Source organism: Adiantum capillus-veneris, chromosome 18 (assembly GCF_014529385.1).
Source record: "Adiantum capillus-veneris isolate H3 chromosome 18, ASM1452938v2, whole genome shotgun sequence".
Taxonomy (NCBI): Eukaryota; Viridiplantae; Streptophyta; class Polypodiopsida; order Polypodiales; family Pteridaceae; genus Adiantum; species Adiantum capillus-veneris.
Window position 1 is genome coordinate 37,774,106 of NC_140948.1, and position 24,762 is coordinate 37,798,867.

A 24,762-nucleotide genomic window follows, 5' to 3' on the forward strand; every position below is an offset into this window, starting at 1 on the left:
CTATTTTAAAAAGACTGCTATCTGGAAAGTCATCCGCAATCCCGGTAGCTTCTTCACCTGTGTGAATGCGAGAGAGGTGGTCAGCCATTACATGATGCTTACTAGGACGGAGTACCACTTCAAAATCAAACTCATGGAATAGGAGGAGCCATCGCCATACTCGACCTGCAACCTGTGGCTTATTAAGCAGATAGCGCAAGGCATGGTGATCAGTAATAATTGTGAAGTGGACCCCTAGCAAATAGTGACGAAATTTTTGTAAAGCATACACTATAGCCAAACCTTCCCTCTCTGTGGTGCTATAGTTGCGCTCTGCTTTGGTGAGCAGGCGACTTGCATAATGTACAGGGCGATCCAAGTTGAACTCTTTGCTAGGCTAAGTTAGCATAGCACCCACAGCCAGCAGACTGGCATCTGTATGCACATGAAAAGGTAGGGCCCAATCCGGGGCAACTAGAATAGGCGCTTTAGTGAGGCGTTTTTTGAGGTATGCAAATGCTTCAGCCTCGGGTGTTGACCACTGGAAGGAAACAGCAGCACTGGTGAGCCAGGTCAATGGTTGAGCCACCTGTGCATACATACATATAAACCTGCGATGATAGCCGGTGTGGCCCACAAAGCTCTGAACACCTTTGGGATTTATGAAGGGAGGTAACTTCAAGATGGCCACTATCTTCTCTGGGTCATGTGCTAAACCTTGAGCAGACACCACATGGCCCAACAGTGTGCCCTCGGTGACTAAAAAATGAAACTTGTTCGGATTGAGCTTCAAACGTGCCTCTCTGCACCTGAGGAAGACTGCAGAGAGCTGAGCAAGATGCTCCTTTAGATTTTCTACTGGGGTCGAACATTGAGCACCCGAGAAGGTGGAAAAGTCGTCCATGAATATGCGAAGGTGATCAGTAAGCAGAGGACCAAAGATGAGATATACTATGCGATTGAAAGAAGGCGGTGCATTTTTAAGCCCAAAAGACATTCTAGTGTAGATGAAAATACCCCAGGGAGTCACAAAAGCTGTTTTGATTTGGTCATCAGGATATATTCCTAACTAATTGTAGCCGCTGAACCCGTCCATAAAACTATAGAGTACATGGCCAACGACATCTTCGAGGACTCTCTCAGTGAAAGGTGTCGAAAATCCATCCGGGATTGTGACCTTATTTAGAGCCCGGTAGTCGACGCAAACTCGAATTTTGTTGGACTGCTTCTTTGGGGCAATAACCATAGGGGACAACCATTCTGAGTGCTCTACTGGTACAATAATACCTGCTTCTTGCATTTTTTCCAACTCGATTTTGACTGCTTCTGCATACTTGGGATTCATTTTGTAAGCCCGTCCTCTGACCGGCTTAGCCCCCTCAACCAGAGAAATTGTGTGGACTCCTAGCTCTGCTGGGATTCCTTCCAAATCGTGGTAAGACTAGGCAAACACATCCTTGAAAGAGCGCACGAAAGAGATTACCTGGTCGAGTAGAGCGGGGTGATCCCATAACCAAGCGGCTAACAAGATGGGCTGATGGTTGTCAGGGCCTCCTAGGTTGACCTCTCTGACTGGGTCAGGCGGTGCAGTGGGCGAGGCTGCGTCAGGGAGAGAAGAACGTGCCGCCTCTGTGAGCTTCTGGACATTATGAGCTGGCGTCTGATCAATGTTGAAATTAGCATACTCTTCCTGCAACCATCCTGATGGAAGCTCTGCGAATGGTAAATCCTCAGATACCTCAAAGTGCTCCGACATGGGTGGAGAGTCAGATGGAGTGGAGGCTAAGGAAGGAGCTAAGGTGTTGGCCAACTCTTGCAAGGGAGACTTTTTCCCCCTTCTATGGTGGGTTATAGGCTCACCCAAGCCGACGGTTTCCATCAAGGGACCCTCTGAAGGATGGTCACCAGAGACCGGTCCACTTGGTTCTGGCGCACTTGGTTGACTGGGATTACTGGCTTCAGGTGTAGCTTCATGTGTAGGATCAAGGGGAGAGGGTGAATCTGTTGACAAAGGTTGAAGAGAGACTACATAGCATAGCATCGAAGAGGTAGCTTCTAACCACTGCAGTAAGTCTTCATCGGACCCATCAGGAGGGACCGGCTGCTCCAAGTCAGGGTTGGACTCTACTGACAAAGAGCTATGCTGAACGACCGGATCCATGCCTCCTTCGAGATGAATTTGTTGCATTGGAGAGCCAGGAGTATGTATCCACATGGCATCGTTTCCCCAGTCGTGAAGTGCTTTCGTATGTCGCAACCATGGCCTACCAATCAGCAAGGGATAACCTCCCTCTACCTGGGGAAGATTAACTACCACAAAATCCAAGTTAAAAGTGAAATCTTGTACCTTCAGAGGCACCTTGTCGACTATGCCCACTGGGTAGACTGTTCTCTGATCGGCCAATGTAATAGTGAAAGGAGCAGGTCGGGTAGCCTGTAGACCTAAGGCCCTCATAGTGAATTCGGGCATCAAATTGATTCCAGATCCACCATCAACGATGACGCCGGATAGCTGGTGCCCAAGAATAGATACAGTGAGACGAGGACTTTTATAATCGGTGAGGGGAGCAGTTGGATAGGAAATCAAATAAGACTCTGAGGGCTGTACAGGGAGGTGCCCGCTACTAGGCCCAGCCCCCGGGTACAGAGACTGAATGACTGACAGGGTGTCACTTCTGAGTGTTGCGTCGAGCCTTAGCATGTCGTATAGTGACACCTGCTGAAAAGTATTCTTCAAAATGGCTTCTGCTATGGGCTTGGCGCCTTCGAACTGGGCTCCCTTTGGGACCTTAATCTGTTCCAAGTCAGCCACTGCTTCCAAGAAGGTTCCATCAATGTCAGATAACAGGGAAGTTGGTTTGCTCTGAGCAATTTTGAAGGACTCGTCCTTTGGGTCAGGTAGACTAGATTGAGAAAGTGGGGACTGGCGAGGTGGACCTGTGGGCAGACTGAGACCAAGAGCTGCTCTTTGTGCACGAGTAAGGACACCAGCAGGCTCCTCCACTTGCAGTGGTTTAACCACCTGAGTAGCAGGTGATGGTTGAGGCACGGTGTTCACAGTAATCAAGTTTATCTTCGGGAAGGTGAATTCTTGCTGGTTCTGAGTCGAGCCTGAAGACGTGGATGCCCTTTGCGTGGGACAATCCTTACTGTAGTGATCCTTCGAATCAGGGCAATGACGACAAGGAGGGTACCCCTCAGGTAAAGGACACTTGCTCTGATAATGCCCATATTCTCCGCATCTTTAGCAGAGCATGGGCCGATTGGAAGGACGAAATGGGGGACGAGGTGGTTGCTGCATGGAGTTGGAGGCTGAAGTGTAGAAGCTCTGAGGGGTTGAGGTGGCATTAGCATTATAAAAACTTTGAGTCGGGAAAGTACTTGACATACCTTGGACAGCAGGGGTATTGAGCAAAGGTGGCATGTAGTTGGCATGGCCGTAGTGGGAAACCATGTTGGATGCTGGTGCTAATCCCTGTTGGAGAGTAGGACCAAGACTTTGCTGTATTTTGTGCAATCCCTTTAGATAGTAGCAATCCTTATCTTCATGACCCGATTTTTCGCAGAAGTGGCAATAAGAGCGAAGGGGACAGTCCTGTGGAGGGTGTCCTGGAGAGCGGCATGAACTACACCATACCATAGCCTTAGTCTCCTGCTGAGACCTGAGCTCTTCTAACTCTCTTTTAAGTTGATCATAAGCCTCTTGATGTGGAGGCTTCTCCTGTCTGAGAGAGAAGGATCTCTCTTCTTGAAGGGCCCGCTGTAACTTTAGGGCTTCCAGTTTCCTTCGTAAAGAAGTCAAGGGGTCTGATGGACTGTCCACGAGTACAAGGGCAGTATCTAACTGAGGAGAGTCAGTGAACTGCATTCTTGCTCCCTCTATTCTAGTAGCAGTAGCAAAAAATTCCTCCAGACTGGCTTCAAGACGGAGGCTTTCTCTGAGCTTTTGTTGAGAAGTCTTAGGCAGAGCCTTCTCTACCCACTTCTTCACCATGAATTCCCTTGGTTGCTGAGGCAGCTTGGCGACCAGGGACTTTGTTCTGGTCATGAGCTCTGCAAATGTCTCCTTGGGCTGGAGCAACAGGTTGGCCAACTCATTTAGAATCTTCTCTTGATAATCCCCTGGTCGGAAAGCTTCACAGAACTACTGTCTTAACATGGTCCAAGTAGTAAAGTGGTTTTCAGCAAACTGACTGTACCATTTATCTGCAAGACCATCCAAGGTGGACGGGAAGAGCACCAGGTATGTGTCTTCTCTGTTGAGGCCACGACCTCTGCAAAGAGAGACAAACCTCCGAGCATGGTCGTCTGCATCCTCTGTGGAGAGACCCTTAAAGGTAGGGAACTTGATGTTCACCTTTGCCAGAACACTTGTGAGCTCCTCCATGGCCTCTTGCTCGTGAGTCTGTTGCTCACTAGCTTGCTATAATAAAATGGGGGAGAGCCTCACCGGAGAAGGTGACCTGGAGGATGTAGAACCGGTCGAAGGAATGGAGGTAGCCGTATGAGTAGGTATGGGTGATGGGGTTAATATGCTTCTACTGGGCACCAAGGGTTGACGCCGTCTGTGGTAGTACTTCAGAGGACTCAGTAGTGCACTTTGACGCTCCAATGACCTCCTTGTATGTGTCATGCAGTAACTGCCAACCCCACCAAGCTTTGGGCAAGAAGACCTTCACTTGGGCAAGACGACCTTCACTTGGCTGAACATTGGTCTAGACTCTACTAGACCAGGGCGAGTCACTAGACCACCCGGCCTGGACCAGGACGAGGAAGGACTAGACCAGGGACGAGGAGGACTAGACCAGGACGAGGACTGGGTGGACCACGGCGAGAGAGGACTAGACCAGCAAGGCGAGAGACTAGACCAGCTAGATTAAGTTGTCAAGGGTGAAACTGGACAAAACCAACAAGCTGCACAGACGAAGCGAAGAAAACCAACTACTCAACAGAGTGAGACTTCAGTTGAGGTCCCACCGTGATCGTCAAAATGAGAGCACCTGTAGCGCAGATAGTGCGTCGTGCTCTCTACAGTGGGTGCTCCTCAGTGCAATGTGCGTGACAATCTCACTCAAAATAGGCTAAAAACAGGAAACAATAGACAACAACTCTCACAAACACAACAGAGCAACAGCAACAGTAGACCACAACAACTGACTCGACTATCTCAAAGAAATAATACAGACTCTGGCGTGGCAACACACTCAGCTCCAGCCCAGGACTCTCAGGTACAATGGGGGTGTCGAGACTCAGATGTGCGGGGATGGTGAAGACGTGCTCTGTGTAAGACTCGCTACCAAGACCACGACCAGACCATCCATGAAAGATAATGATAATGACCCAACCGCTACTACTCATAGATACAATCATAAAGAGCCACCAACGGCTCATAAATGTCAGCCAGCTAAGTGTAACCGGGCCACATGTCCACTAGGCCACCATCCGTATCCCTGCCACGTGTCACTGCCCAGAGTGTCCGTCCAGTGTGAACAGACCAGACCAACTGTACTAACTGTAACTGTGTCCTGTAGCAGTGACACTGTAGCCTGCTACATTGCCGCACGCGTATGCACACCAAGTGCTAGTAAGAAACATAAGCGCACTTGGCTGCGGCAAAATTAGGGGAAGGGCTTACAACAAAGAGATAAAAATTATCAAAGGAGCAGATCTTGCATCTGGAGGAGATCGGCAACACTCGGGTGTCTAAGGTGTTTGTCGGCAGATCTTGGTCGTCATCAACACTGTCCATCAGAGCCATTTTGCCACATTTCGGGAAGTACTCTTTACAATTGTGCAGAGCATTCTTGACTTACTCTTTTATCTTTTTCAAAGCTTTAAGTGAGTTTTGCTTTCAAAACTTATATAACTGGAAAAAGACCAAAATCAAAAGCAACCTGAAACCGATACCAATCAGACCAAAATATATATGGGTTTAGGACATGGGAAGAGTGGGATGTGCCATCCCGTGAGCAACATGAGATGATAGTACATAGGGTAGAAAACATAGAACTACAATTACAGACTTTCCTTGCTACTCTTGATGGTCTCAAGGATCAGATGACAAAACTGACTTAGTATATGCAGAAGGATAAGCAGCCCATGACACAGTCTTTTGTGCCAGCTGATCCAAACATGCCTTCCACGTCCAAAGACGGTGGAGCTATGTATAAAGAGACTGCTTTCCCTCCTCTTGAGACCCAATCTAAACCTAGAGAAAACCTTGTTCTGAACGACATGAAACCTCCTCGATTTAATGGTGAAGAAAAAGATAGAAACAAAGATGCTATCTATACTTTCCTACAAAAATGGCAAGACCTACATAGGGTACAAAATACCCCACCTGAGTACCAACCTTGAGGCTAGTTTGTCATTAGGGCCACAAGCCTACAAATGGTGGATGAGTCTCAAAGCATCTGGAAAGATTTCAGAGGATTGTGCTCATTAGAGAGCATTTTTGTGAAATAATTTCTCCTTGAATAAGAACCAGAAAGAAATTAGGAGGATTGGGACAAAGCTATGCAACGGGGTAGGCCTTTGCTTGCTTACATTGCAGAATATAGAGAAATAATCCTCAGACTTCAGGTTATAGACGACTTTCACAAACTAGAGGATTTATGCAGGGATTAGATACACTTCAAGCGAGAAGTTAAAAGAAGTGCACCTAAAACTTTGGAGGAAGCAATTAAACTCGCACAAATCTATGAAGATAATACTCGCTTCACAACTTCTAATCCCACTCAAACTGAGCCCAAGTTCACAGATAGGGGGGTATCACGGCCTTTTCTAAAAGGGAAAAGAAAATTTCCATTTAATAGGGAGGGTAAACCACTATTTAAAAAGAGGGTTGCCCCAAGACGTAGACTAAACCAAGAGGATTTTGCATGCAAAGGCAAAAAAAGAAAACTTGTGCTTCACTTGTTTGTCACCTGACCATTCTCAATGGAATTGTCCAAAGAACAAAAGGAAAAAAGATGATGAAAAGGGTAAAAGTCTTGACAAGAGTCGCAAAGATAGGGAGATCCATGTGGTCCAAACACTTCCAATAAATGGTAATGAAAAGTATAAATTCGTAGAAGTCTTGCATGAGGACAAAGAGCACCATTGTTGTTTGTCAGCCAGCATGTGAAAATCGAGCTTTGGTCCACATGAACTAGTAAAAATACATGGGTTTGTAAATGGGAAAAGGGTTAGGGTCATGATAGATGACTCAGCCACACATAACTTTTTGAACTATGCTCTTGTCAAGAACTAAAACTTTCTCAACCACCAAGTGCTCACCAATATGTCGTCTCAATGATGCATGGTAAAGACAAGAGAATACGGAATACACTGGTATCCAATTTGGAAGTAGAGATACAAGGCTTTAAAGATATCTTTGACTGGTATCCAATTTGGAAGTAGAGACTAGGAACTTCTTTGAAACAAAGTTACCAGCAAAACACACTAGAATTTGAAAAAGAAGGTAAAAAGTTTGTTATACAAGGTGAACATGATGTACAGAATAGTCCTTTAATATGTTTTCTTGAGTTGCAAAAGCTTGTAAATAAAAGATCTTGTGATGTATATATGCTTTGGTGTCATTCTATTGTAAATAAGGACTCTGATGTAAAAATGAAAGAACAAATTTCCTACTTGTCTTTGTCTTCTCTTAATGATTATGAAAGAGGTTTGAAAGTCTTGCTAGAAGAATTTACAGATGTTTTTCCTATTGATTAGCCAAAAGGTTTACCTCTTGAAATAGGTGAAGTAGATCATGCTATTGATTTAGTTAAAGATGCAAAGCAGGTCTGTAAAACCACCTTATACACTAGGCCAAGCACAACACTTTGAAGTAGAAAAACAATTGCAAGATTATGTAGATAAAGGTTTTATTAAACCTAGCAATTCTCCATGGGCTTGACCTATCTTATTGGTGAATAAAAAAGATGGTTCTATGCCACTTTGTGTTGACTATAGAGCATTAAACAATCTCAAAATTAAGAAAAGGTTCCCTATGCCTAGAATGGACGATCTTTTTTATCAATTAGAGGGAGCCATCAAGTATTTTACCAAGATTGACTTACGATTTGGCTATCATCAAAAAGATGTTGCAAAAACGGCCTTAAGACTAGATATGGGAATTATGAGTTTTTCGTAATGCCATTGGGCTTACCAATGCACCAGCTACTTTTATGAAGTTGATGAATAGTGTTCTAAGGCTCTATCGAGGTAAATTTGTAGTAGTCTTTCTTGATAATATCCTCATCTATAGTCGTACTCGAGAGGAGTATTTAGAACATCTCAAAAAGGTGTTCCAATTGCACACAAAAATTTCTCTTTCTGCGAAGCAATCCAAATGTGAATTCTTTACTGAAGAAGTAAAATATCTTGGTCATATCATTTTTAAAGATGGAATCAAGATGGATCCATAAAAAGTTAAAGCTATTTTGCAATGGCATCAACCTAAGAACCTAGAAGAGCTGCAGATCTTGTGGACCTTACACAATACTAAAGAAAGTTGGAGATATGGCTTACAAACTCAAATTACCAAAGACAAGTGACATATATCCAATATTCCACGTTAGTAGACTCAAAAGGAAATCGGGTCAACCTGATTCAAGATGATCAGATAGTGGAACTCATAGATACTCAATCTCTTCCACGTGTACCAGAGAAAATACTAGACACTAGAGAAAAAAGAACTAGAAATACAATTTATAGAGTGTGTGAAGGAATGTGAAGTATCCTAGAGTTAGAGAAGAATACTATGCCGCGAGCTAAGGGGTCATGGCCTCGTGTGAACCTCCTTCTAAAGATAATAGAGATTGGCCACGTGTCGATTAAAGAAAGGCTTGGCGACCCTGGAAGGGGACGGCTATCACGAGCCAGGTGTTTCACTTGTGGAGAGCGGGGATACACTTTGCACCTTGTCCTTCCAAAGAGGAGGACAAAGCTGCTTAAGGGAGGCAAGCAAAGAAGGGTAAGCCGTGAGCAGAATAATTTTTTGCAAGGGTTTAGTTGCTGTGAATCACTGTATTCTTTCCTTTATGATCTTCTTTTCCAGTTTATACAAAGACAAGTTTTGGAAAGAATGAGACTATTAATCTGTACAAGTTGGTCCAGTTGCGAGGTATGCAATAACTTTTTGATCAAGGTATTAATCAAGAATAATTGGATTAAAGAAATCTGTTGGTGAAAGCAACAGGTGCAAGCCAAAGTGAAGGTACACAATTAGGACAGATTCAAGTGCTTACCTTCAAGGACTTTTGTAAAGCAGATCATGACAGATCCTGGATTGAGATTAATCCGAAAGTTGGTTTGTTTGAGATCAGGTAGTGACGCACTTGATTTGACAGGTTCAAACAAATATCTTTCTAGACTAATGGATGTGTGCTAAGTGGTCAGCCACCTACATCCCACATAATTAAGATGGGAGGAGGATGACTTGGCAAATAATCAACGTGATAAAGATCTTGCCTTTGAAACCTTCAGTGTGAAGTTAGCATAGTACAGCTCAAACAAGGTGCTCCGTCGTGAAGTTTGGTGCAATACCTGCTGGATAGGGGGGAAACACTCTACTCCCCTACTACTATACAAGATCAACGGTATTGTAAATAGACGTCATGTGGTTATGTTCATTAGCATAGTCATAGGATACCAAGGCTGATAATAATCTGCCTAGGGAATTGTTTGTTGCATACTCTTTGACAAAATTTGTTCTACAATAAAATGCTTTTTGAGCTTTGTTGATGGCTGCAAAACCACATTTTCCTCTAATCTCTTTATTACAAATACAAAGCCTCCACACAAAAACTAAAATTACCTCAATTTGTTGCCAATTGCCATCATCTCCAAGGGTGCCTTGAGACTTTTTAGCAACATCCGTAAAAACCCTACCATGCCAAAAAGATGATTTCAAATTCCAAACCAAAAGTTTTGCATGCAAAGCACCACAAGATATTTCTTATTATGAGCATCTTTTTTGCACCAGCAAAAATTATTAACCATGTTGACACGCAAGGTACTTTTGTGACTCAAAAATGCAACAATAAATACGTGATATAGGGGACAACAAACAATCTTTAGTAGGTGAAGCAAATGCACTTTTTAGTGTCTATAAGAAAACATAAAGGCATCATGATCAAAGGGCACAAAAGTTTTCAGCGAAAGAGCCACTATATCAACTCTCTTTATGGGACACCTTGTAAGCATTGAACCTACACACCAAAATGCTTTGAAGCACACTAGGATAAATCCATGTCTCTACACAAAATGACTCAAGAATCAAAAAACACCCATGTACGAGCAATGACACCAAGCAACAATTCCAAAAATCCAGTACAAATACATAAAGAGAGATACACACACAAGCTTGAATTACATGTCCGCACACATAATTAAAGACCATTGTTAAAGGGCTTCAGAGTGTCACCAGCAAGGCACAATGCCCAAATGCCCCTTACACAAAGAATAAAAACGTACTTGAAACTTGAATTCGTCATGTGTTCTCAGCCCTTGTGTTTTGGTGTTGCCAAGGTATAGAATAGACCACCCAAATAAAAGAACGAAGGATCGCTGCACTGCTGGATTCCCCATCCCTCCCCTACCCCCCCCTTTACTCCCACATTTTGCCGTCTAAATGAAATTGTAAACCAGCCATTGTTTTTAAGATGGGAAAAATTCTCCATGCACTACATTGGTTGGGAATTTCCCCTGTTCTGGATAGAAAGAGAATTAGTTAGTAGCAGATGTAGAGTAGAGCGCGCAAGTACAAGCCCATGAATAAAGATAAGGTTTGAAGACTATATAACAAATTATCTAATATACCTAGATGATTCCAGGATATGCCCAGATTCACCCTTAGAAAAGTGCAAGGTATAGACTCATGGTAGTCACCCACAAGACAATATAACCATCAGCTCCATCATGCATAATATTGACTAGATACTACGACATCCTCACTAACGCCGTCAGTGCTCAATAGTGGGTGTAGAACTAGGTCCTCAATATATGCTCCCACACACTCACACCATGCGCGTGCGCGCGCGCACACACACACACGAGCATACATGAATACAGAGATCTTGAGTTTCTATCATAACTTCAAAGATGCACGGCGCACTCAGCCATAATGAAGCCTAGCACTAAAAGAATCATAGAGTAGGAAAAATTAGCACAAAAAAGAGGTAGCTGATAGGGCATACACACCCACAAAAGATCAAAAGAATTAGCACAATATCAACTGGTTGTAACTCAGACAAAATTTCACAATGTGAAGTCTGCATGACTGTTGTACGACTAAAAAAATATACATAGATGAATCTAGGATATGCCCAGATTCACCCTTAAAGTAAAGTGCAAGGTATACACGCATGGTAGTCACCCACAAGACAATATAACCATAGCTCCATCATATTTAATACTTTCCAGCACATCTAGGGACTACACAAGTAGCTTTTATTCCAGACTAACCCTGTGGTAAGTTGTGCAAGTTTAGAAAAGTTGTAGTTGCGCAAAACAGTCAATTTTGGCGTTTTTTGGTGCCCAAGGGGGTTAGAGATTAAATATCGTTAAAATGTCCAGTCAATATGTCCGCAATCGAAATCACCCTTTTAATGTAAAAAATATCGATAAAGTCCTACGCTTCTTCTAGAATGTTATGTGGGCTGATTTATCATCCTCTCTCTCTCTCTCTCTCTCTCTCTCTCTCTCTCTCTCTCTCTCCCATTGCTGTCCATCATCGGCATTGTCGAGATCTGCATTTTAAGCCTTGCTTTACACGAAAGATCTGCTGCGTTTTACAGTTCAGACCTGCGTTTTTGCAGCCAGCTTTCACCTTCGTTCCTCTCACATCAGGAGCGCAATTCAGCCCCAGATCTACCTCTTAGTGGCCATCTGCAATCCCACATCAAGAAGGATCCAAAGGTGTATCAAATCATCCCCGGAGGTGCCTCATCTTGAGGAGCTACTGCGGCAACAGTCGTCATTCGAGTCAATAGAGCACTTGAGGTATTGCATGTGTGTACATTCCATTTACGCAATCAAAAGCAAATACCACATCAAACACGGTGTGGGGGCCCCTTGAGAGGGTTAGTTGGGACCCCATCGGGTGTCATTCTCCTCTTCTCCCTCTCTCTCTCCCCCCCTCTACACATCTCTACTGCTCTCTCTCATTCCCTTTCTTCGGGGAAAGTAAAAGGAACCATCATTCAAACTAAAAGCAATCACTACCGCAAGGAAAGAAGTAAAAGATTTGTGGAAGTGTAACACCTAGATCTTCACCATTTCATTCCGTTGCACCCGAAACCCCCCCCCCGGTTTCTCTCTTCATGCCAGCGCATCTTGCTCCTTCCCCTTTCTCGCACACTCACGCGCATGCCAACTTCCTAGCTCCCTTCGATAGACTTGTGTGCACGACCACGTCGATAGACTAACCAGATGCTTGGTTTTGTTCCCCCATAAACTTGCATGCATAGACTCACCCCTTTTCACATTCGTGCATGCTCGCGTGCACTCTCTTTTGCTCTCGCCCTCCACTTGCTCTCCCATGCCTTCACTCATTACTTTGAGGCGTTCATTTGCAGCAACGGACATCGATCAAGGACTGTCTCCACCTTGTTAGAGGGACTCTTGTGAAGACCCCTCGACTGGCCCTACAAAATCCACAATTCAACTTTCTCGTTTTGCAATAGGAGACATCGAGATTAACTCCCAAGTTTGACCTACAATCTCAACCTTCTGCAAGATTATCACCATGCTATTAAAGCTATGCATCTCAAGTGAATGCCCAAATTTGAGATCATTTATAAATTTTTCATTTTCAGGCATTTTTTAACTTATTTGACATGTTAAAATTGAATCCAGTAGATTCATTTGGATGTACATCAGCAATCCCTGCCCATCGTGAAATCATATAATTCATTGCTTGAGATGGGTTTAAAGAATTGTACCCCTCCCCATATGGTTTGAGATGATGTATTATGTGATGAGGACGTTGATGATAATAAGGAGGTAGGTTAGGCTTACATACCTGCCCATTCTAGCTACCCTCATTTATTTTTATCTTTATGTTCCCATGACATTGTACTAAAGTCACACATTGATGTAACCTTTTGGTCTCATAGGTTATTTTGGCCTTTTGAAGATGTTAACATAACATTTTATTTCATCTCTCTCTCTCTCTCTCTCTCTCTCTCTCTCTCTCTCTCTCTCTCTCTCAAAGGGGCTGTATTCTGTGTACATAAAAGACCTCTGGAGATGCTCAATGGCCTGTCACCCAGAGGAACTACAAAAGCGGGGGTAACAATGTCACATGCATACCTAACCCTATGTGCATGTGAACAAGCTACTCCTATTGCTAGGTTTTAGGATAGCCTAGGAAGTGTTCTGGCACCCTTGTGAGCCTCTACGCAAGACATGCATGTCCAGGCGCTTAGATTAGTTGCATATCCTCTAATTGCACATGAGAACAACCAATGTCTGCTAGGTGTAGGTAGTGGGGAGGGTTCCCATAGTCGAGCACCAGTATCCTAGCCTAGGTATTCACCTACATGTGAAGCACCTCTTATAAGTGAGTTACTAACTTATTTACAAGTGACATTTTAACCAGAATCATAAAAATCATGGGTTTTTATTGGCATTGCCCGACCCAGTTTTGATTCCATATACAAGTGACCCTAGAGGTCACTTCTCAAGCATAAGTTAGTACCCGCAGTACCCTAGGGGCAGCCAGCCTCTCAGCACCACAGCCTTGGCATTTTTCCATCAGCAAGAATAGCATTTTCAACATCAACGTTTCGCTTCAGCATCCCTAGCACTTGTAGATTCTCTCCGCAGAAGCAGATCAGCCCAGCGTTTTCAGCAATCAGCCCTCAAGCACCATTGATCACAGATTTTAGCCATAGCCTCTCTTTTAGTTTGTAGATCAATCAAGCAAGCCCAACATTTTCAGTTTTCAGCCCATTTCCATCGCCATCAATCAGCACCCTCGACATCAGCCATAGCCTTGTCGCAGGTTGCAAATCCCATCAGTTCCACTAGCATTTCTACATTTCAGCCATTAGCCTCGCAAATCCAAGCACCTGCAACAAGATCCCATCAGCACCTCAGTATCTAGGACCATTGTATCAGCATTTGTGCACTCTAAAGCAAATACCTCTCTAGCGATAGAAAGGGCGGCCCTTGGAGTGGGGTTTGGGATCCCATCTGGTGTTGATCTTCTTCCTCTCTATCTTTCACTCACAGAACCTTCACTCACATTACCATTCTCTCTTCTCTCTCTAGTCTATTGCACATCTCTCAACATGAAGTAAAAGGAACCCTCTTATGCAATAAAAGGAACCTTGGTAAACACCGAGCACTCATCCTGAGCATTCACCATCAATCACTTCCGCTGCACATTACAAACAATGTGTAGGCTATGCAAACATCAAGGTGGTCTATACGATGAGTGTAAAATGAAACAACCCCCCTCCCTCTCTCTGCAAAAGAAGGGGGCCTTGACACCCTTTTGTATCACATAATCAAAATTACACGCCCAAGGGCATACATGAGCCCATAGGCACACAAAATATAATGGACCTAATAGTGAAAAAACCCTTGGGATATTCAACAACCACAAACCATACTAGTGATACAGAATTACAAAAGATGGGTGATACTATAAAAGCTAGGAGCAAGGAAGTAAGGGAAGAATTCCCCTTTTGACAACAGAGAGCACTTCTTATTAGAATTCCACTTTTCTTTGATTTTCATTACCGATTTAAGAGGCAGGTTAGTAGACTTCTGCCCCTTATTATAAAATTATGGGATCGGTTGGTTCTTCTTTTGGTCCCTGCAAGGACATGGGTCCTATGGGCAAGGCCACCGGCACGGCCAAACAATGTGTACGCTAGGGAGAGGCTATAAGATAGCACGGTTAGGTGGAGACTAGCACACGCATTACCACCGCCCTTTCATTGGTATCCGAGCTATTTTTGGAAGGAGGCAAAAGCGGCTTGCATGTGCGTGCGACGCCTTGCCTCTCTCCCACGTTCCGCAGACAGCAACGTCACCGCTGTGCAGCAAAAAGAAGACAGGCAACGACAGCCGCTCCATCTACGCACGACTAAGGCGGGCGACCAAGGCAAACTCGACCGGCAACTCAACGTACCGAGGCTCCGAAGGCTTCCGTTGGCGCCGTTGGCTGGGCGCGTAGGAAGGCCCGCTTAACCCTTGCATGAAGGAGGGTTGAACCCACCCTATGAGGGTAAGAGGCCAACACTTTACCATCAAGCTATTGGCCCTTGTTGTGTATAACAAGGAAAGATAGTCTACTTGTGTTGAAAGGAAAACTGGAAGGAAAGGGAAAGCTTCAAACTTCAAGGAAGTAGCTTTACCCTTCCTTTTCACTTCTTGGAGGAAGACAAATTTTTCTCCAAAAATTCTTTTTTCCTCAAGGAGGTAGCTTCAAAGTGAAGAAAAGCCTTCACAAAAACGACGAGTTTTTGTGAAGAATCATCAAAGGTGTTCTTACAAGGAACGACAAGTGAAGCACTCAAATTCCCGCAAGGCGAGGTTCGCATGCAACGCAAATCGGGGAGCATACAAAACACAAAAACTTCAAGGTACAAGTTGTCGTTTCTTTTTCTCTCTTTGTATTAGTGTGTGTTTACCATGGCCAGTGAGGATATCCCACCTACACACACGTTTGATTTTGAGCACGTAGATCAAAATCAGGGCACCACGGGTGTTGCTGACACTAATATGCATGATGATGATGATCTAGGAGATCATGGGCTTGTAGATACGGCTTCTTTCAAAACTTTGGAACATCGCCAAAGCGTACTTGAAAGAAACCTCTCTGCACTCAATGCAAATGTTACCAATCTTATAGAGTTACTTGTGAAATTTATGAATTCACAGACAACTCAAGGAGCCACAAGTGGCACGGTTCAAGGGAACTAAGCTCGCACGACTCAAGGAGTCCAAGAGACGAGCGCTGCAAAAGATGCAGAAGGTAGCAATGCATTACTTAAGAATATCACCATTCCTGAGTTTCACGGGAAAGAGCGTGATTGCAACAAGGATGCGATCAATACGTTCTTACACAAATGGAGTGATATTCATAGATTGAGACACACCCCGGATATAAAGACGGCTGTGGAAACAAGTCTCTCTCTTAAAGGCAAGGCCTATAAGTGGTGGATGACATTTCCAATAGATGCTCGTCCTCCGTCTTTGGCTGCGTTTCAAGCTTCTTTCTCCAAAGAGTTTTTGGACTCCAATGAAGAAGATAAGAATTGGTTAGCATGGGATGCATGCCGCATGTCTCGCCTCTCTCTCACACAGTACCTTTCAAAGTATCGGGAAATCATATTAAACTAGAAGGTCTAGATGAATTCCAAAAGATACGGGGTTTTAATAGGGGTCTTGACAAAGACTATCGTCTTCATGTCAAGACCCAATATCCAAAAACTTTGGAAGAAGCCATTAGTCATGCACAAAGATATGATGATGACCAAGAGAGGAAAGGAAATGTTCTCTACTCTGAGAATACTTTTGCTAAGAGAAATGTGGCTAAGAGCCAATGGCGAGGTAGATCTCCCACACGTTCCAAGAGGAATAAGAGACAATCTACCTCTCCACGCCCACAAGAGGCTAAGAAGCCTAAGCAATCACGAGATACTCCGCGTGGGTCTCTCAGCACTGCTGATTTTGAGCGTGCAAAGAAACACAATTTGTGTTTTAGATGTCTTTCGGACAAACATAACAAGAAAGATTGTCCTCTTTTGCAAGGCAAAGAAAAGGCCATGCACACGATGCAACGCCTCACATTAGATTCATCTCCTAAATATTGTGTTGTAGAGGTTCTTCATATGGAAGAAAAGCACAAGTGTTGTGTGCCTGCTTCAATGTGGCAGCCCACCTTTGGCCCCCATGATTTGATTCGCATGCATGGCACTATTAACGGACAACGTGTTCGTATTTTAGTGGATGATGGTGCAACTCATAACTTCTTGAACTATAAGCTAGTCAAGAAATTGAAGCTTACACAGACTCCCTGCTCTCACAAGTATGTGGTGGAGCAGATGTCTCGGAATGATAAAAAAGCATGGGACACGGTAGTTCAAGGGTTGAGCTTATTGTTCAAGATCATACGATGACCCTTGACTTCCAAGTTATGAACATGGACCGTGCTGATGTAGTTTTATGACGGGAGTGGCTGCATGGTTTAGGAAACACATTGCACACTAGTTATGAACACAACTCCTTTATGGCCAATGGTAAACATGTGCTTTTGCTTGGTGAGAAAAAAAAACCATCTGCACCTCTTATATGTACAGCCGAGCTTTCTATTTTGCAGAAAGCAAATTTAATAGATGAAGTCTTTTTGTGTTACTACTTGTCTCCAAGTCTTGTGAATTCTCAAGAGCAAAGTGCGGTGAATTCTAGTAATAGTAAGCAAAGTGCAATGAATTCTAGTAATGGTATGCAAAGTGCAATGAATTCTATTGATAAACAAAGTGTTAACAAATCTAACGAGCAAAGTGCTCTCAATTTTAATTCTATAGAGCAACGTGCAACTGTTGTAAAACAAACATTACAGGAATTACAAGATTCTCCATCCCAGCATAATTCTAGTTTACTTTCTCCTTTTGCACGGCAAAAGCTGACTCACTTACTCACGGAGTATAGTGATGTGTTCTTAAGTGATTTACCACCGGGTTTACCCCCTACACGTGATGTGCAACATGGCATAGATGTCTTGCCAGGCACTAAACCGGTGAGTAAACCACCTTATCGTATGAGTGCTAAAGAAGCCAAGGAGGTTGAGAGTCAGTTGGCTGACTACCTCGCTCGTGGTTTCATTAGACCTAGCACTTCGCCTTGGGTATCACCAATTCTATTGGTAAAAAAGAAAGATGGTACTATACACATGTGCGTAGATTATCGCGGATTAAATGCGATAAACATCAAGAACAAGTATCCTCTGCCTCGAGTGGATGAGTTGTTTGATCAACTCCATGGGGCAAGATACTATACAAAGATAGATCTTCATTCAGGATACCACCAGGTACGTATCCTACTGCAAGATATCTCCAAAACTGCCTTTAGAACACGGTTCGGGCATTTTGAATTTTTGGTTATGCCTTTTGGTCTAACCAATGCTCCAGCTACATTTATGACACTCATGGATAGTGTCTTACGTCCCTATCTTGAAAATTTGTTGTGGTTTTCCTTAATGATATTCTCATTTACACTAAGACTGAAGATGAACACATAGAACACTTACCATTAGTGTTTGAACAGCTACGAGCTCACGCGTTGTATGCTAAGCAAAGCAAAGTGCGATTTCTTTAAAACAGAGACACATTACCTCGGTCATGTGATCTCTTATTCTGGCATCAAGATGGACACTGACAAGGTCGCTGCCATTCTTCGATGGCCACATCCCAACACGGTTGAGGAGCTCCTAGGCATGGCTGGATTTTATCGACAGTATATCCGTGACTATGCCAAAATCACTGTTCCTATGACGGATCAACTTAAAGCAAAAGGTACCTATAGCCTTTGAAAGTAAAAAGTTAGATAGAGCTCAACAGAATTATTCTCTCTATGAGAGAGAGCTCTCACGCTTTACAAAAGTGGCGACACTATTTATATGGTGCCGAGTTTGAAGTAGTTTTTGACCATGAGAGTATCAAATGGTTTACTACTCAAACAGACTTGAAGGGCCGTAAAGCTAGATGGGCAGAAATCCTTCAAGATTACGATTGTAAGCTACGATATCGCAAGGGGCGATATAATGTAGTAGCGGATGCACTAAGTCGGATGCTTCAGATTAATTCACTTGCTTTCACGGAACTAAAGAGTGGATTTTTGGAGTCATTACGTGGCAAGTGTGCACAAGATCAATCATATGCTAAAGTGTGGAGTGCAGTTTTAAAAAGGGATCCCTCACACTCACATGTCACTGAACAGCCAGATCAACATATCTCTGCACGCACAGATAGAAACTCCAACACACTCCACCCCTACTCTGGAAGAGCTTAAGCAATGGAAGAATTTTTCCATTGATGATGGCTACTTACTCAACAAAGGTAGAGTATGTGTGCCAAAGAACTCAGACACTAGGCGCCAAATCTTATTTGAGTGTCACGATAGTCCAAGTGCTGGTCATCCAGGTATCCGTAAGACGTATGCCTTAGTTCGACGGCAATTTTATTGGCCAGACTTACATCATGATGTTCAAGAGTACGTACTAAACTGCCAACAGTGCCAAGTTAATAAGGCAGAGCGCCTCAAGGTAGGTGGCCTTTTACATCCTTTAGAGATTCCACAAGGTAAGTGGGAGAGTATCTCTATGGATTTTGTAGGACTACCTACTACAAATCGTGGCCATGATGCCATTTGGGTAATTGTAGACCGTTTCACAAAGATAGGTCGATTCATTCCCACTAAGACTACGGTTAAGACACCGGAATTAGCACGGCTATTTGTAGAGCATATATATAAACTCTACGGTCTTCCAGCTAGTATCATTAGTGACAGAGATCGAAAGTTCGATAATCACTTCTGGAGAGCTGTGTTCCAAAAGTTGGAAACTAAACTTAATCTAAGTACGGCTGATCATCCAGAAACGGATGGTCAAACAGAAAGAGTTAATCAAGTGCTAGAGGATATGCTACGAGCATACGTTAGCAAGAAGCAAACCAATTGGGCAGACTACTTACCTATATTGGAATTTGCTTATAATAGTTCAAAGCATGTGACTACAGGGTTTAGTCCATTTATGCTTTTGTATGGATTTCAACCTAGATCACCCGTTACAGTGGGGTTGACTAAGGAGAAGATACAACAAGCGAAGGATTTTCTCCAAGACCATTTTGACATGCTTCGAGTTGCTCGACAGAATGTTACGTAAGCTCAAGATCGATATAAGAAGTACGCAGATGAGCATCGACGTCTTGCTACTTTCGCAGAAGGAGACAAGGTTTTCCTCAAAGTTCCAGAGCATTTAGAAAGTCTGAAAAGTTGTTAAACTTTCACCACACTATTGTGGACCGTTTACCATTCTCAAACGTATAGGTCAAGTGGCCTATAAGTTAGCTCTTCCAAAGCACTCGCGAGTTTATTCTGTTTTTCATGTTAGCCGTTTACGAAAACAGCTAGGACAGAATGATAATGTCATTGACACAAGTGTGTTGGTTGACCTTATCGCACCGCCAAGCATTCCTCATGAGCCCGAAAAGATTTTGGATTCTCATGAGCTTCACACCAGACATCATGTCAGACGCCAGGTGTTGGTAAAATGGCTAGATAGACCTGAAGAAGGTTCTACATGGGAGAATGTCTCCGCACTTAAGAACATTTTTCTACGTTCGTTTACGAGGACGAAAACGATTCTCCAAGGGGGGGTAATGTAAGGACATGGGTCCTATGGGCAAGGCCACCGGCACGGCCGGACAGTGTGTACGCTAGGGGGAGGCTATAAGATAGCACGGTTGGGTGGAGACTAGCACACGCATTAGCACCGCCCTTTCAGTCCCCAATATTCTCTCTCTCTCTCTCTCTCTCTCTCTCTCTCTCTCTCTCTCTCTCTCTCTCTCTCTCTCTCTCTCTCTCTCTCTCTCTCTCTCAGTTGGTTTCAATATTAAGTAATAAAGTCTATTTATCAGATTATATTTGATATTGTTGTGTGCTCCCGTTTGTGACACTTCGCCTCTGTTGCTAACCTCACCTTCCTCTACCTCTCTTGCTCTATAGTCTACTATCTAGCCTCTCTTGCAAGTTACTCTAGGGCTCTAGGCTCAATCCTCACCCTCCCTCTACCTCTCCTGTGATAGAGTCAACCTCACTTCATTTGTAGCACACCATGTTACGTAGCATATTAGTCATGCCTTTTTGCCTGGGGCCTTGTCCCTTCACTTGCAGTTATTTTCATCATTTGGGCAAAATTTATGTAATAACTTTTTCATTTGCTCTAAAATTTTGTCCTATGAGGGTTTACCTCCTAGACTTCGTCACATGATTTTTAATCGTAATGAATCTAATTTCCTCTTAAAGTACATATTCACCATGAGCACACATCTAAGTAACGGTCACTTAAAATTTGTGCCAAGGTGATTTTCGTAGTTTACTAGAGTCAAGAGGTGTCCACTATACAAGTGTTATAAGCCTATCGACATAAAAATTGCATAATGTAAGTGTCTTTTGGCCTTTTGTATTGCCTTGTTGCTATTTCAGACCTTAGGCCCTATTCACATCTAAGTAATGGTCACTTTAAACTTGTGCCAAGGTGATTTTCGTAGTTTACTAGAGTCAATGAAACTGGCCCGTAGGGCGGTAGTCATAGGCTTTCACCCGAAACTTTACTTTAACTTTACGACACAAAGGAACTTCACAAATAAGCCTGTGATTGGAATTCAACACTTCAAGCCAAACCACGGCTTGGCAGCTAGAGCGCTACCAAGCAGACAACACCACCCAGTTGGCCCCAAAGACTGGCGCCCCTTTTGGTATTTCTTTATTCTTATTATACTTGAGAAAAACCTGTTAACTTCTACAAGCTGTCCCACTTTTATCGGGCTGAAATTTCTCTACTCCAACCCGATTTCAACAACATAACCAGAGTGGATTTCTCCACGGACAAAATTCCAAGCAAACATTGACTTTCCACGCACTTTAGAGCTCTTTGCAAAACCTGGCGAGAAATTGCAGCTCGTTGAATTCTCTGTTTTGCGCTCCGATCCGCGTGCCGATCACTTTTCTAGGTAGCCCTCGAGCTCTCGCACCTATAGGGTCACTTGCCCCTTGAATTAGACAAGATTTCTCGCGGGAAATCTCTCTAAATTGTCTTGTACAAGCACCCAATGCTTTCCCGAGGCTCCCTTGACAAATAAACGATCCGAATGCTTCCACCTAACCCTCACCGAGCTGTCTAAACCTATCCATGGCTGTAATTGCAGGTTTTTGATCCAATTTCGCCAACATATCGGCGCAAATATCCCTGTAAGTCAAAAGTGCACGTCAAGGACACTTTCCCTTGCAGTATGGAAGCTTTCCAATGAGCTGCAGGTCAATTTCAGCATGTTGTAATTTTTTTAATTTTGCCACTGTTAGGTGCCTACTACAATGTACATGCATCCCAAGGCCTTTCCGAGGCTCCCGTGGCGAGTTCCCTGAAGTCTAGGTGCAAAACCCTAAACCTGCAGAAAAACACAGCATGCTATAATTCTCTGTTTTGGACCATTTCGAGCGAGCGAGCACGCCTACGCATGTCCCAGGTGCTCCCGCATGCAATGGGACAATTCCCCTGTAAATAGGATGAATTTTCACACGAAAAAACTCTCCATTTTCACATTCCTTCGTGACGGAACTGTGCGTACCTGAAGGGGATTAGCAATTAGCTAATCCGGTTCCTATAGAAGGCTCTTGCCTTGGCAAACGTGCATAAACTCCCAAAACTGTCCATGGTCATTTGAGGAGCCCAACTAGTGGGGCATTACCATACGTGCAAAGGGGAGAGAGAGATGCGCGAGAGCAAATCGCCGCGCTACATAGAGAAAGGGAGATGGCAAGCTTTCCATTAAAGTTGTGAGTCCTCTTACTGATGCTTCCGGCATTGCATCTGGAGCCGCCATGTGTCCAGTTTGCCTCTTTTGAGTTGATTCCCTAGTACCCACCAACTTATAAGTGTCGCGAGGGGCCTAAATGACTTTGAACTGAGCCTAGACACCTTTTTACGGCTCGGATTCCAATGCCGATTGGCCCGACCGACTCGTAGTGACCTGCCCTTCCTGACTGCGGGTGAAACTCTCGGCCGTCGGCCGTTTCACACTGGCCATACAATGTCCGACCATTTGCAACTTCAAAAAGAGGGTCTCAAAAATTAAACAAAAATCATCAAAAAGAAACCAACAACTCAAGTTAGCAATTGCCACGTCCTCGTGACATACCACCCTCTTAAAATCGCAAGCGTCCTCGATTGCGTGCCATATATGATTTACTATGGTAAGCACTTTTTTATCATTGCATGTATTTGCAAGAAAGACTATCAAAACATGTGTACAAGTGACTTAATGAGACCTTCATACTTTTGTCAAACAATGTACACTGCTATTGCACTGAATCCATGAGTACACCCCTCCTTTACAAACGTTGGGTTGGGGCATACGTAGGCTATAACCCAAAGGCCTCAAGGTAAAGCTGCAATACATTTTTGGTGACTCTGTCAGTTCATGCTCTTCCATCCACTTTGCATCCATAGGTGGATAGTTCTTGAACTTCACCAAATAGCATCTTGCAACTTGTCCCTTAACTTTTACGTGTGCAAAAGTCTTTTGCCTCTGCAAACGAGCATAATTCCACAACAACGTAGCGTACTACCCACGACCAAGTAAGCTCAAATTTCAAGATGATTTACCAATGCGTCAAAGAATCCAAGCAACCGCCTCAGAGAATCAGCGAGCAGCGTGCCACCTGGCAGACCCACATCACTCCCGCAAGAGATCTAGTGGCCAATCTACCACCGTGAGACCCCTCCCTATTTCATCTTGGTTCATACTTGCAAACCCTAAGGACGTAGCAGAAAATCAGCCCTAATTTGACCACTTTTTGGCAGGGCGAACATGCGGAATTTCTTGTCTGTCCTGTGAAGAGGAACCCTCTTCCTTGGTGTCATCCATCCTGTCACCCATGGTGTAATTCCGAGTTCCTGTGCTTTGCGTCTTTGTTCAAAAACCAACCAAGGCTCGCTTCTTGAGGAAAAAGTGAATCTGTCCCGGCAAAGGAGCCATGAAACCGGCCCATAGGGCAGTAGACTTTGGCTTTCACCCGAAATTCTTTACTTTAGACTTTAGGACACAAAGGAACTTCACGAATAAGCCTGTGACTGGAATTCAACACTTCACAAACCACGGCTTAGCAGCTAGAGCGCTACCAAGCAGGCAACGACACCCTGTTGGCCCCAAAGACTGGCACCCCTTTTGATATTTCTTTTTTCTTATTATACTTGACAAAAACCTGTAAACTTCTATAAGCTGTCCCACTTTTATCGGGCTGAAATTCCTCTACTCCAACCCGATTTCAACAACATAACCACAGTAGAAGTCTCCACGGATAAAATCCCAAGCAAACAATGACTTTCCACGCACTTTAGAGCTCTTTGCAAAACCTGGCAAGAAATTGCAGCTCGCTGAATTTGTCAAGGGAGCCTGCATGCAATGAAACAATTCCCCTGCAAATTGGACGAGTTTTCACGCGAGAAAACTCTCCGTTTTCGCATTCCTTCCCGATGGAACTGTGTGTACCTGAAGGGGATTAGCCATTAGCTAATCCGGTTCCTGTACAGAAGGCTCTTGCCTTGGCAAACATGCATAAACCCCCAAAACTGCACGTGGTCATCTAAGAAGCCCAACTAGTGGGGCATTACCATACGTGCAAAGGGGAGAGAGAGATGCGCCAGAGCAAATCATCGCGCTACATAGAGCAAGGGAGATGGCAAGCTTTCCTTTAAAGCTTTGAGGACCTGCATCCACTACTCACACACTGTAGTACACTTTCTGACAGCTGAAATCAGTCCCCCTCTTGCTGATGCTTCTCGCAATTGCATCAGGAGCCGCCATGTATCCAGTTTGCCTCTTTTGAGTTAATTCCCTAGTACCCACCAACTTATAACTGTCGTGAGGAGCCTAAATGACTTTTTTACGGCTCGTATTCCAGTGCCGATTGGCCCGACCAACTCGTGGTGACCTGCCCTTTCCGTTTCACACTGGCCATACAATGTCCGACCATTTGCAACTTCAAAAAGAGGGTCTCAAA

At 43.9% G+C, this 24,762-nt stretch overlaps 1 protein-coding gene across 1 annotated transcript in view; it reads right to left on the reverse strand.

Moving 5' to 3' along the window:
* Nucleotides 1-24,762, reverse strand: part of LOC147435509 (Gut esterase (DUF1350)) — a 99,235-nt gene that overhangs the window by 46,110 nt on the left and 28,363 nt on the right. The window contains exon 2 of the mRNA XM_086488570.1: nt 9,782-9,851. Coding sequence (XP_086344696.1) covers nt 9,782-9,851 — 70 coding nt within the window. The remainder of the gene's footprint in view (nt 1-9,781; nt 9,852-24,762) is intronic.